Source organism: Protomyctophum parallelum, assembly GCF_964188405.1.
Source record: "Protomyctophum parallelum genome assembly, chromosome: 2".
NCBI lineage: Eukaryota > Metazoa > Chordata > Actinopteri > Myctophiformes > Myctophidae > Protomyctophum > Protomyctophum parallelum.
This window is the reverse complement of record NC_139699.1, coordinates 45299981-45314824: the sequence shown is the minus strand read 5'-3', so window position 1 is coordinate 45314824 and position 14844 is coordinate 45299981. Positions and strand designations below refer to the sequence as shown.

Here is a 14844-nt window from a genome sequence, read left to right as displayed (position 1 = left end):
TGGGGGTCCGTGGCCCAATAGAGATAATTCTGGGGGTCCTTGACATGAAAAAGGTTGAGGACCACTGACATAGAAACATAGGTTTTTCAGAAAAATGTTAGGATTTAGAAGCCTTGTTTTTTTATCGACCTCAGTCCAAAATGGGTTAAGCAAACTCTATAGTTACAAGTGGCATTTATTTTTGCTGCTGCTGAATAAAAAATACCTGGAGTGGCGCATCTTGATGTTTTCCATGATTTTAAAGCCATTTGCATGTTGGCCCAGCACCAAAGACGGAGGATACTTTTGTCTTTGAAGGTTTGCATTGGCCACTGGATTACATAATGTCAACATCGTGCCGCCATATTGGTACAAGCAACTCGCCATAACTCCACGAAGAAATATGCCAGAGTTGCACATATTACTGTAAGTGCCAGGACTGGTCTGGGGGGGGGGGGGGGGGTGGTGGGAATAAAAACCTTTTCTGTTTTATGAGCACCAGGCTGTGTGTCCAACAAAAGCATTTCTATCCAGCTGAAAATACAATGAAGGCACTTGCCTAGTAAAAACGAGTCAAAATGAGTTGAAGCCGATATAAACGCCACGCATGAAGGTGCAGCACACAATAGACAGCCCTTAACCCTTATCCCTAAACTAATTTGCCATTTTTTACTATTAAAAAAAAAAATAGTTCAAATAGCCGATCTACAAGCTCACAATGTCTCGACGTAGATCGGCTGGTTATTTTAAAATGTTTTTCAAAATAGTAAAAAAAAAAGAAAAAAAAAGGCAAATACGTTTAGGGATAAGGGAGGTGCTTGCCACCCACCCACTATATGCCTAGAGGTTTTTGGCATTTTTGTTTTACTTTTTTTGAAAAACATTTTAAAACAGTGAAAATAGCCAATCTCGCGATCTACATCGACAAGTTCTGAACTTGTAGATCGGCTATTTGATGAACTATTTTAAAATGCATGAAAGGGCCCTCGGCGCATCATTCATGACTCTGCTGCGGTTTCCAAACACAGCGTTCTCAACCATACCATAACCATAACCAGGAACAAAAGAAGGAAAATCTTTTTTTGGTGGACAGATATGGCCCATGACTGTCACTGTCTATGTATGATATCGTCTTTGTCGGGTAGAAACCTCATATACTGTATGTTAGTTTTGAGAATTCAATAGCAAAAATAGCAAAAGTAGCAGATCTAAAAGCTCAGACATGTTTCGAGCTTGTGGATCTGCTACTTTTGATACTATTAATGTGTGACGTATGATCAAGCATGGAAGAAAAACAAAACAAAACACAAAATGTTAGAATAATGGAGATAGGAGGTCTCTGCCCGACAGCAGAGATAAGATATTTTGGAGTATCCTGTATCATAACTAACTACATGTCTAACATTTTGTTAACAAACCAAACCGCTTTAAAAATGGGTTGGGAATTTGTTATGATGATTTTAATAGTGAGAGCCTGGAGAGACCTCCTGCTTCAATAAAAACGGATTGAGATAACCAATATGGCGGGCGCATTTGAACGCATCACTCCTCCGAACAGCATCGGGCCAATGAGGTATCTACGTCTGTCTATCGTGGCTTGGGGGGGGGGGGGTTGGGGGAGTGACAACACAATCAGCAACATACATCCTGATTGGTGGGATGGGAAAGGTTTGGTCCAATAGTGGCTCAGGCCGCTGGGAGGTGAACAGTCTCTGGCTGTGTTTTGACCAGGGCTGCTGTGGCGACGATGCTGCTCACAACTTCTGCGGTGAAAGGGGGCATGGTAGAGCCAAGAGGTGGCGGTTTCTCTGCAGCCATGACAACGAAGGACGAAGGTTCAAAACACTGAAGGTTCCGTGCAAAAGGTCAAAGTTCAAAGAAGAGTTGCCACTGAAGCCAACGTTTCGGGGTTTTTTGGGTCCACCGACATCTGTCCTCCTCCTGGTCCTCACAAACCTGCCTGGCACGAGCACATGCACGCGCGCACACACACACACACACACACACACACACACACACACACACACACACACACACACACACACACACACACACACACACACACACACACACACACACACAGCGAGACTACTACTTTGTGCATTTCATTGAATGGTCAGAAGTTTGTAGATCTGCTATCTTTGCTATTTGTAGTACACCCAAATATATATAGGACTTACATTCCAAACAGTGTTTGGAATGTAAGTCAAACTTTCAAAGACACACAATAGTGAACTCCACTCACACTCACACACACACACATGTCCACTTACCTTTGATCCTGTGTGTGCACATGACACTGTCCCTGCGTGCGTGCACTAGCAGCCACATTCCTGCGTGCCCTGTGGGTTTGCGCGGCGTGGGGAGCGCAGCTGTCTCAGAGCGGCGTCTCCGTACTGGATCCCTGAGCCCATCCTCTCTGGGTCCAGCTCTCCTGGAGGACACACGGGCAAGTATGAAATGACCTTTTAATGATTGATTGATTGATTGCTATTTATCCCTTTTTCTCCCCAACCCATTTTGACCTGAGATCAGATTAAAAAAAATGTCTTCTACATCCTGACAGTTTTCTGAAAAAGCCATGTTTCTATGTCAGTCGTTCTTCGATTTTTCAAAAATAGCAGACCTACAAGCTATGAGCTTGTAGATCTGCTATTTTTCGATAGCTAAAGCATAGCATAATAATAATAACTAGATAAAGTGCCAATCGGCACAGGTCTCCACCAGGATTCTTCCTCAGCCTAGTGGGAATATGCGTGCACAGTTTCATCGCAATCGTACGCTGCGTTGAGGAGTTGTGGCCATTTGCTACTCCTGAAAACTGTAGGAGGCAATCGTGGCCAATCAGGATGGAATATGAGAAATCAAACAAACCTGTCTTGATCACATGACTATGGAGATCATGTGTACCGATTTGCGTGAAATTTGGATAAAATGTGAAGGAGTAATAATAGAAAATGTGTTTTACATATGTCGGCCTCCTGGTGGCGCTATAAAGAGCAGATGTGAAAAATTCCAGGCAAAGGTTTTTCCTTGGCCTCTAGGGAGTTGGCATACAAAGTTATCCACAGATCCGTGCAGTTAGAGGTAAAAACACTTTTGGGCCAGTTATAGCGCCACCTTGAGGCTGAGTTGAAATTGTTCATGTGGCATTTCGTCCTCGGCCTAGTGGGAATGTGGGTGCACAATTTCACGGAAATCACGCGATGCGTTCATGATTTGCAGCATTTTGTTTGAAACTGAGCACTCCTGTGAATTTTGGAAGCCAATCTTAACCAATCAGGATGGAGTCTGAGAAATCTGAAAGAGCGGTTTGGTTGAATGGCTCTAGAGAGACTGTGTACCAATTTGCGTGATGTTTGGACACAATCTGTAGGTGTACTGTGCAAAAACTTGTTTTGCACAAAGCGGCCTCCTGGTGGCGCTATAACAGGCCGTTCTGGAAAGTTTGGGGCAGAGGTTCATGGTTGGCATCCAGGGAGTGTGTGTGCAAAATTTGGCATCGACCGGGTAACCGGTGGCCGAGATTAGCTGCTCACGGACGGACGGACGGACGGACACACGGACGGACGGACACACGGACGGACGGAGTGCAAAACATACTCTCCCCCATGCCTTCGGCTGGTGGAGACAATAAAACACCAAAAGGGGTTCCCGCCCCAAAATGGGTTAAAGGAGAATTCCATGTTAGAAGGCTTTCTTACCTTTATTTGTAGGTCCCACCAAAGAGGACCAGGTGTTATTTTGTGCAAACGTGCATTATTGGCTATTTCCCCTAATATAAGCCCTCAATGGGGGTTGGGTTTTTGTGCTAATTCGCTTATTTCCATCGAAATAAGTAGTAAAGTGTGCCGCTTGGGATACTATTTACATCATGAAGAGATTATTATGATTTTTGAGCGATGGAAATAAGTGAATTAGCACAACACCCCAATGCCCCATTCAATTAGGGCTTACATTAGGGGAAATAGCCAATCATGCGCTTTTGCACAAAATAACACCTGGACCTCTTTGGTGGGGACGTAAAACTACAAATAAAGGTAAGAAAGCTTTCTAGCATGGAATTCTCCTTTAAGGTAAATAGTTGTGTACTGCAGTCTTAAGGTAGAGTTGTGAACTGCAGCTTTAAAGGTAGATTTACCGTAGTTGTATTTAGTGTACTCACCTGACTCGATCTTGTTGAGTATTTTCCGAGCACACTGGACGAAGGCCTCCTCGACGTTCTCTCCTGTTAGAGCACTGGTCTCCAGGAACATCAACTCTGAGGAACGCACACGCGCACACACAGTTATATTTTAGCTATTGAAAAACAGCTGATCTACAGTACAAGCTACGAGTTTGTAGGTCTGCTATTTTTGAATAATCGTGAAAATAAAATCAAGCTTACAGTACTCGCATCACACATACTATACTCTCTCAATCATTGTCCCTCCCACACCATGGCACTCAGAATACTAATTTATACTGGTCTCCCCCCGCCCCCAGTAGCAAGCTAGCCAAATTTAAAGAACAATAAGCTAGGGAAACATGTGAAGAACAATGCCAAGGACACTGGGCACAGGTGACTTCACAGCATCAGGTGCATGCCCACGATACTGTATGTTTACATTAGATGTTGATAACCCACAGTACGTACACACACACACACACACACACACACACACACACACACACACACAACCTTCAAGCACTAAAGCCTTTTAACCCATTTAGGCCTGAGAACGATTCTACTGCCTGACAGTTTTCTGAAAAACCCCATGTTTCTATGCCAGTCGTTCTCAAACATTTTCATGTCAAGGACCCCCAAAAGTCAGTCAATGTCTGTCTGTCTGTCTGTCTGAATGTCTGTCTGTCTGTCTGTCTGTCTGTCTGTGTGTCAGAAACACCGCCGTATCTCCTCACTGCCTGCACCAATCGCTCCCACTTTTCACACAGGCATTGACCATAATAATATGGAGGTCTTAACGAAGCCCTTTTTCCAATTTAACAAATTATACATTATGAATGAATTTATTAGTGAATAAAAAATGTGAAAACGCACCCAGGGCGCAGTACCCCCCTCGGCCACAAGGGGGGGGGGGGGCATATCTGTGCCGTGTAAGGGCTAGTATATGTAATTGGCTGCCGACCCCCATCTGAAAATATGTTGTTCCAGGGACCCTCCCAGATGCAAATCTGAGTTGAAAACGTATGCTCTGAAAGAATATATATGCAAAGATTTGAGACACATTTTCACGATTTTTCAAAAATAGCAGACCTATGCTATTTTTCAATAGCTAAAGTATGATATAATGCTTGGAACACCAACTGGGGTTCCCGCCCAGAATGGGTTAATGTTCAAGTTGAGTGTGTTTTATTAATTTATTTTTAATATTTGTGCGCAACGAAGTATGGATGAATCTGAATCTGTGAATTATCTTTACGTGTCGTACAGTATGTTACAGTGTCTTGTGCTAAACATTGTGTAATCTAATAACCTCCCTCTGGCTCAAATAAAGTCTAATCTAATCTAAGGTTAAGTGGTTAATAACTCCATTTAGTTTATTCTCCACTCATTTAGCTATGGCAGACAGACAGACGGCCGGAGGTTCATGTAACCTGGTTTGAATGAGCATTAGGTTACCCGTTGATCTAGATCTGCTACTTTGGAATTTGAATCTTAAAAATGATCATTTTGCTTTATGGACACAATTTTTGTTGAGCTAAGTCCCTCAGGGGTCTATACTATACTATATATATACTATACTATTATATTTAAATTTTCACTATATTTTTCATTGAGGGCGGCGCAGACAAGAGCTATTTTAAGCATGTGTGCAACATGACAACTGTTTTAAAGTATTGTACAGTAACAACTAAAGTCTCTTTAATGTTTATGTACTATTACTACAAAACAATCTAAAATAAAAGGGATGTAAGATCATTGCCCTGAGTCCAATGCATTTCTGCCTACTTCCGGTCCAGTCGCGAGTCCCCATTCTCAATAGAAGTCTATGTAGGAGAGCCGCCATTGGACTTGAAGCCCCATGAAGTGAACGCAGTTTTGCGTAACTCTGTCTATACAGTATATCTAAGGCTCTGGAAAGGGGCGGGAACCCATTTTGGTGTTAGCATCATATCGTGCTTTAGCTATTTAAAAATAGCAGATCTACAAGCTCATAGCGCGCCACTTGTAGGTCTGCTATTTTCGAAATATCGAAGAACGACTGACGTAGAAGACATTTTTAGAATCTGATCTCAGGTCAGAATGGAAAACTGTCAGGGTGTAGAAGACATTTTTAGAATCTGATCTCCCATTTTGGTGTCAGCATCATGTTATGCTTTAGCTATTTAAAAATAGCAGATCTACAAGCTCATATCGCGCCACCGAGTGGCGCGATACGAGCTTGTAGGTCTGCTATTTTTGAAAAATCGAAGAACGACTGACATTTTTAGAATCTGATCTCAGGTCAGAATGGGTTAATCAGACCCAGTGTTTGTCCGGCGGAAACCTCGTATGAATCTGATCTCAGGTCAGAATGGGTTAAGCGGCAGTGAGTCAGTGTACCGTTCTCCTGTGCGAAGCGCGAGGCCTCCAGGAAGGTGACCTCTCTGTCGGCGTCCAGGTCCTTCTTGTTGCCGCACAGGATGATGACGATGTTCTGACTGGCCAACATCCTGGCATCGCTGAGCCACGTGGTCAGAGAGTTGTACGTCTCACGACTGAGACAGAGACAGAGACAGAGACAGAGACAGACAGACATGTATTAGATCACTATTATGTTGGAAGTGGGAACCCATTCAGTAAAAAAAAACCACACCTGTGGGAACTGAGCGGTGTGTGCATGTGCGTGCGTGTGTCATAGGGAGATACAGACCTAAACACACACACACACACACACACACACACACACACAGTGTCATGTGTGTGCAGTGACATAATTAGCCCTTCACTAAGTCCCTCCCCAACCCATCCTTGTCCAATAGGCACGTTAGCAGTGAAGAAAGCTTGACCTGCATAGCAACCGTTGCTGGCCGTTGGCATTGGACAATGGTTTTTTGGGGTGGGATTTAGTGAAGGGCTAATTGTGTTAAAGAGAAACCGAGCAAGACAATGACAATCTGAAATCAAGCTCTCTGATTGGTTAACATACCTGGTGATGTCATACACCAGCAGGGCTCCTGCTGCTCCCCTGTAGTAACTTCTTGTAACAGACCTGGCAGACACGCATGCATGCGCACACACACACACACACACACACACACACACACACACACACACACACACACACACACACACACACACACATTGAACTAGAAGCATTATTCCGAGAGTTATCCTCACTGTTGCTTTTTTATGTATTGCTAATCAAAACCAACCTTCTGTGCATAAGAGTGGGCCATTATGAAGTACTACAGGATGATTATACAATTAAAATAAATGTATTTATTAAATGAATTTAGATCACACACTTGTATATAAACTTCTATATTAAAACCCATTCTGAACGGGAACCCCTTTTGGTGTTCATTGCGTTATACTTAAGCTATTGAAAAATAGCAGATCTACAAACTCATAGCGCGGCACCCAGTGCCGCGCTATGAGTTTGTAGATCTGCTATTTTAGCTTGTAGGGCTGCTATTTTTGAAAAATCGTGAAAATGTGGCGCAAATCTTTGAATGTATATTCTTTCAGAGCCAATGTTTTGAACTCAAATCCTTGCTTCTGTGGGGTTCCTGGAACACCATATTTTCATGTGGTGGTCGGCGGCCAAATACATATATTCTTTGGGGGTCCTTGACATGAAAATGTTTGAGAACGACTGACATAGCAACATAGGGTTTTTCAGAAAACTGTCAGGATTTAGAAGACATTTGTAGAATCGTCCTCAGGGATAACACAGTAGAACTACAGTAGGACTCCCTATTGAAGTTCTGTTCTATGATGATAAGCTCCTGCTACTCTAGGTTTTGGTTATCATTGGCAACATTAATTAGCTGGAATTGATGGTGAATCTTGCTGGCAACAATGCAAACATACACATGATCTAATCATATTATCTAAGATGTTTAACCACCTAAATCCCCTTTTATATATATATATATATACTGTGTATATATAATTATATATATAAATAATTTTGATCCCACGATTTTGCAAGACATTTTTTTCACCCGGTGTCAATTATCTAAATGTAATCCTGGGCGCTACACTTCCTCTGCCAACCTGGGGAGGGCAGCGGACTGACCTCATGCTTCCTTCTATGCATTTTCACCTGACAGGGGGGAGTTTCCCAGGTTGGCATGGAAGGAACACGTTATTCCAACCAGTTCCTTTCCCCTCCATCAGGCGACCCGACTGGCCAGGGGGAGGCAGTTTAGAGACCAGGATTACTGCATGTTTTTTGTGAGGGTAACTACCCTAGGGGGACACGGGGAGAACATGTGAGGGTACCTACCCTAGGGGGACACGGGGAGAACATGTGAGGGTACCTACCCTAGGGGGTGAAGAGAGGAGAGTCTGCACACAGGTTTGCTCCAAGGTGTTTGCTTTTTATTCAATACATCATAAATAAGGCACAACGTTTCGGCCGTGAACGGCCTTCATCAGGTGCCTACCCTAGGGGGACACGGGGAGAACATGTGAGGGTACCTACCCTAGGGGGACACTGGGAGAACATGTGACGGTACCTACCCTAGGGGGACACGGGGAGAAAATGTGAGGGTACCTACCCTAGGGGGACACGGGGAGAACATGTGAGGGTACCTACCCTAGGGGGACACGGGGAGAACATGTGAGGGTACCTACCCTAGGGGGACACGGGGAGAACATGTGAGGGTACCTACCCTAGGGGACACGGGGAGAACATGTGAGGGTACCTACCCTAGGGGACACGGGGAGAACATGTGAGGGTACCTACCCTAGGGGACACGGGGAGAACATGCAAACTCCACACAGAAAGGCCCTTTGGCCAACCCCACCCAGGGTATGGGCACTGATGATGCAGAGGAGAGAACACACCCACAGCGTCCCCAGCGGGAATCGAAACCCAGGACTTTCTAGCTGTGAGGCGACCGCGCTACCGACTGCACCACCGGTGAATACAGTACATTGTCTCCCATGGTACCTGAACCTCTCCTGGCCAGCAGTATCCCAGATCTGTAGTTTGACCATCTTGTTGACCACACTGATAATCTTGGAACCAAACTCCACTCCGATGGTGTGGTTGGACTCGTCTTTAACTGGAAAACAACACAATACACAATACACAGTTACATCAAGATCATTCCACCAAAATGTGGAATGCCCTGACGCCGATCCATTCAAAAGGAGGTGAATCACTGGTTTCTTTCAAAAATGGCCTGAATAAACATCTACCACAAGGGGAGATAAATTAAAATTCCCATCTAAAGGGGGGTGTCATTCACTGCCGCTATTTTTCATTTCTTTGAACAGTTTTTGTATTTGTTGATCATGACATGCATTATTATATCATTTTATATTTATGTTATGTTCATGAATTGAAGGACCACAATAGAAACAGGTCCCCAGGGCTTTTTGCGTTATCCTTTTCGCCTTAAGTTAATAGATACAATTATAAATACTCGTAAATTACACAGCCCCATGCTATATAAGATGGATCTTTTTTCCTTAGCACTGGCAGATCATTATTTCCTCCACTCACTGTGTGACTACGAGACTGACATAGAAACATAGCTTTTTCAGAAAGCTGTCAGGATTTAGAAGACATTTTTAAAATCTGATCTCAGGTCAAAATGGGTTAATGTCTTACTGTACACGGTGCTGTTTACATTTTTTTAAGTATTCAATCAATCAACCAACCAATCAAGGCACACACAGTACAGTACATGGAGTCAAACATTCTGTACTATGTGATCCAATGTAATTATTATTTAGACACAAGCTCTTAATACATTTAATTGGTTAAATATTTATAAACCCCATATAGACACACTTAACATAAATAGGTGAAATAGGCTCTCATGTGCGTGGGTGAAATAGGCTCTCATGTGAGTGGGTGAAATAAGGCTCTAATGTGGGTGCCAATTTGTCCTGGGACTTTTATATTATAAAACATGAAAGTGCGTGAAAGGTCTTCAACTTACATCTCTTCTCTATGAACTGATGTAGGAGACAGGATTTGCCCGTCCCTGCATTCCCGATGACCAGGAATTTAAACAGGAAGTCTGAGGGGGGAGATGTAAAAGTCAATAAGTCATGTTTTCACATTATCTACAGCAAAAAAAAAGGTTGTCATTAGTCGTTGTCGGCCAGAAACCTCCTATTTCCATATTCTAACTTGTGTCTTTTTGTAAATTGATGCCGTACTTTAGCAGTATCACACAAAACGTAACAGAGCTACTTTGCCATGTTAAAATTTTAATCCTGAAAAGTAACAGTTTTGGATATATGAGGTTTCCACCCCGCCCGACAGAGACACTATATAACACAATACATTTAAATGGATTAGAACTCACCAACATTTGCATAATTATATCTTAATCAGGCCAATATTATGAATAGCAATTGAACAGAACAGAAAACATCAAGTTACAGTAGTTTTTTTAATAGAACCAAAATATGACCCAGTGACGTATTACTACATTTATAAATAGTCTGTGTAATTCAAATGCTAAATGTTTCAAGAATCACCAGTTTCATATCGTATCTGTCGGGTGGAAATCTCATTATGTCTAAAACTGTTACTTTTCAGGATCCAAATTAAAAAAAAGCAAAAGTAGCAGATCTATTTGGAGCTTGTGGATCTGCTACCTTTTCATGATTTTGTGTGACGCTGTAGTATGATCATGAGTATACTTATAGGCCTATAGGGCATTCATTTATAGGGCCCAACCGATACCAATAACCGATTTTTAGAGAGGGGACAAGCATCCAATATAGTGACATTTTGACTTGCAATGAAACCATGGCCTTTTTCTGTGTGGATTGTGCAAATAATTGTATTTATTTTTAGTTTGGAGTGACACAGACAGACTACACTACTACCAGCACCATTGGCATCACAGTTTGGCACAGAGAAAATAGGCTGCATTTCAAATGGAACTTCCAAACAAGAGACGAGGAGCCTTGAGCCCTGACTGAGTGACATGGGTATGTAATACAAAGCTACAAGTTATATTAGTTGCCGTCTTGCAGCCATATAGTCACCCGTCCACCCGCTACAGTTCAAAGTAACCGTTATTTAACTATTCCACATGCTGGCGAGGAAAGGCAGCAGTCTCACTGTCTCATGGATGACAACAAGGCATCAAATTCAGCACAGAACTATACTGTGCTCGTTTGTAAGGGTTAGAACTGAGGGTCACACCTTCAACTATAGCCAAACAACCATCTCGCACACGCACGCACGCACACTTTTCACAATACTTACACTCAGACAGGCAACTGAAACTTTGGGGCATTCATAGATATTATACACACACTCACACTCACACGCGCACAGCCGCACACACACACACACACACACACACACACTTAGGTGTGCAGCGGACACATTTTGTGTGCTCATAACATTTAGGTAAGGTATGTCATGAATAATTAATTGCATTTTTATAGCGCTTTTCCAAGTGCTCAAAGCGCTTTACAATGGTCCATTCATTCATACATTGGGAACAGTCGACGCCAGCGTCCTCACTTCCCACATTCACACACCAATGGTGGCGAGCTCACACCGACCGACTCATTGGAGGCAATGTAGGGTTCAGCGTCTTGCCCAAGGACACTTCGACATGTGGACAGGAGGAGCCGCCGCCGGGATTCGAACCGCCGACCCAGGGATCATTGGACGACCTGCTCTACCTCCTGAGCCAAAACCGCCCTATAGGACCCATGAATGAACACATAACCTCAAGCACTTCAAATTAATGTTATTGTTAATTATTTCTTTATTTCTGGGGTGGGGGGGGGGGGGGTCACCATCCCTATGATCACAAAATCAACCTAATTCACCATCACAACATAGCCTAGGCCTAAGCCATCAGAAACGTTACAAAATCCACCACAATCAATCATCATCATCACCACCACCATACATGGTGGGCCCTCTTGTAAACAAGTGTAATGCTTTATTGGGTCGTCCACTCACAGTTAACAGTTTTTTGTATTGAGTTGTGCTTGAAATGTACAGTAATTCTGCAAACTGTCAATAAATACTCCAATCAATACAATAAAAAAACACCATCAGCAGCTAACATTCCTAAGTGGCAGCTCCCTGCCCACCCCATATCAACATCACCGCTATACTCCCTCCCTCCTGGCTTCCTTCCTTCTATAGGAAGGAAGAATCCATGCAGACATCAATGAATATATGACCCATGATAATAACAAGCATCATGTATTCTGCACATAACCTCAGTTGTTGTGATATTGTAAGCGTATTATAATAAACGTATGTTATGTCTCCTAGTCTCTGCTATGGGAGTAGATCAGCCACAGTCAGCAGCATCGGCCAGCAGAGATTAGCCCCTGTCGGCTATTTTGTTTACGATGAGAGGGAGAGAGAGAGATGATGATGATGAAAGCTATGTCTCTCCTCCACCACCACCCGGGCCTGTTCTGTCCATTCACTCACTCACTCACCGTACGTCTCCGACATGATGATGACACCAAATGACTAGTAAATCCTCTTCTTGAATCGGATCAGGATGGACACACACACAGACAAACAGACATGGGCAGATTGCACTCTCCTGTGGCTGTGATGTCTTTTTTCCTTCCGCGGATTCCGAGCGGATTTCCCCCTCCGACTGCCCGTAGTTCTGTTTCCAGAATAAAGGCCTGCGTGTCTGGCAATAGGCCACAGGAGGACGCTGTTGCACAAGGTTTTATATCTGTGGTTAAAACTGGTTATGCAGTAAAGGCTTTTGACAGTAAAAAAAACAGTAGCCTAATATTTATTCCAGAATCAATTTTTTTAAATGTTGTCTCGTGTTCTCTCTGTGTGTGGTAAAAAGACACATACTAACTACTAATGAAACCTAATTAATACTTTCCTCAATTTGTGATTAGATAGAAACCATAGCAAATTAGAGGAAGGAAATAATGACATCCTTTGTAACCTTAGTTTGAATATGATTTAGTTTGAAGATTCTCTTCGGCTTTTTGGGGTCTATGGCTATATAGGCCTACAATATACAATGAATATACAGCATAAAGTAAATAATCTATGTAGGCTATTTAGTAATGACTGGTATGGCACAGGCAGAAGAAAATAATATTGTCAAGGGTGTCATATGCTAATTTCACGATTCAATACTACAATATTTGGATCACAATAACAATATGATATGATATGAAAATGTATTTTATCTTTTTCAATCAACATTGCCCATCAGTTTTTCTCTGATGGAATCTTGTCCTGTGCTGTGGGCACGTCTGCCCAATATGTGTTTGAACCGTTTAACAGAGGTAAGGCAATTCTGCTATACTAGACTATAGTTTTGATTTCAGTTAATCATGTCCAGGTAGGTAATGGTATCCTTTTGTTTGTATTAGGAGAACTGAATCCAGTCTGTCTTGCCTCTGCTGTTTTTGTCCTCTTTAATTTGGTTTTGTTTTGTTTAGTTTAGTTTAAGTTTACTTTGTTTTGTTTCGTGCAAACCAGCTCACTCTAGCAGTTTATGAATGTAGAATATATATATTATAGTAGGGCTCTGGCTATACCAGCATTTCCCGTAGCTGGGAGGGCTAGGGTTGTAGTCCCGACAGGTGGTGGGTCACGAGGTACTTGAGGCTGTATGGGGATTTTACTTGCATGTTATACTTTTATACTGTGGCTTGCCTTTTATTGTGAAACCAGTGTTGTGTGTGTATATAACTCCTTTTCTGTTTTCTTGCAGTGCGAACGTGTTTGAAGTGTGTGCGTCCTTGGTGGCGGTGATTCTTTCCCCTCACTCCCTCACTCCCTGCCTTCCCCCTGTCAGTAAGGACACCACTAGTACCCCCGGCTACTGGTATTTATTGTAGGTTATTGCCATTTTAGACCCCTTTCGATATTGACCTTATGATTAAAGTCTCTTTTAATTAAGGGACCAAGAAGACACGCAGTGACTTTGGTCACTTCTTGTTTTTGTAGTTTTTTTTCTTCTCCTTCTTCTTCTTCCGCCAAAAATAGCTGTTCTGACTGAACCGTGCAGTCGCTTTTCGTGAAACTCGGTAATCTGGTAGAGGGCCATGCCAAACGGTGACTATGTGAAGCCCATGACCATTGGCCAAATGGTGGCGCTATAGCACTGAAAATTGAAAATTAAGTTAAAATGCAAACTTTGAATGTGCATATCTCATGAACCGTTATACCGTTGCCAATGACACTTTGATTCACATATTTGTCTCCTCATGCCGAACAACTTCCATATTCTGACTTTTGACCTCTGACCTTTAGATAACCGGCCATTTTGAATTATATGAAAACCATTAAAAATCTATCTTCTCCCAGGATCTTTGATCAAAATGCACAAAAACGTCTACACTTGAACTTTGAACTTATACGAACAAAAAATCGTAACAGATTTCTTTTAAGTGAAAAAATGAAGTTTTTATGAGCCAATAAAAAAATTCTGTCTTGTGAAACCTCTCATGCAACCAATACGTCTTCCAAATACGGTTGGCAGAGCTAATACCTATACTGCATGTTACTGTATAGAATGAGTCAACTGACAGAGTCTGCTTAGCTCAGTCGGTAGAGCTCTCACCTATGGACCACAGGGTCACTGGTTCAAATCCGGGTGGTGACAACCACAGCCTGTGATTCTTATTTGTGCATATTGTTCTCTCTCTGTCTCTCTCTCTCTCTCTCTCTCATAGAGATACTAGTAACTGTAATAGAGTAATAATGTAATAAGTGT

The 14844-nt window shown here is 42.6% G+C and overlaps 1 protein-coding gene across 2 annotated transcripts; it reads right to left on the bottom strand.

The window, feature by feature from the left end:
- Positions 1–872: 872 nt before the first annotated feature.
- Positions 873–12719, bottom strand: rab4a (RAB4a, member RAS oncogene family). 2 transcript variants are annotated; one of them, XM_083792062.1, is made up of 8 exons: positions 12581–12719; positions 10087–10167; positions 9087–9201; positions 7113–7175; positions 6527–6681; positions 4145–4240; positions 2253–2413; positions 873–1939 (listed from the first exon to the last, which is right to left on the bottom strand). In XM_083792062.1, the coding sequence occupies exons 1-7, from the start codon at positions 12594–12596 to the stop codon at positions 2298–2300; spliced, it is 642 nt and encodes a 213-aa protein (XP_083648188.1). In that variant the 5' UTR covers positions 12597–12719; the 3' UTR covers positions 873–1939; positions 2253–2297. The 2 variants fall into 2 exon arrangements, with proteins under 2 accessions (XP_083648188.1, XP_083648189.1); XM_083792063.1 differs by having other exon boundaries at positions 2253–2410.
- Positions 12720–14844: the final 2125 nt, after the last annotated feature.

Coding starts and splice junctions, on each gene's coding strand:
- rab4a (XM_083792062.1), bottom strand. Junction 9,202..10,086: donor TCAGTTCATAGAGAAGAGAT/GTAAGTTGAAGA, acceptor GTTGTTTTCCAG/TTAAAGACGAGTCCAACCAC. Junction 6,682..7,112: donor CTGGTGTATGACATCACCAG/GTATGTTAACCA, acceptor TCTCTGTCTCAG/TCGTGAGACGTACAACTCTC.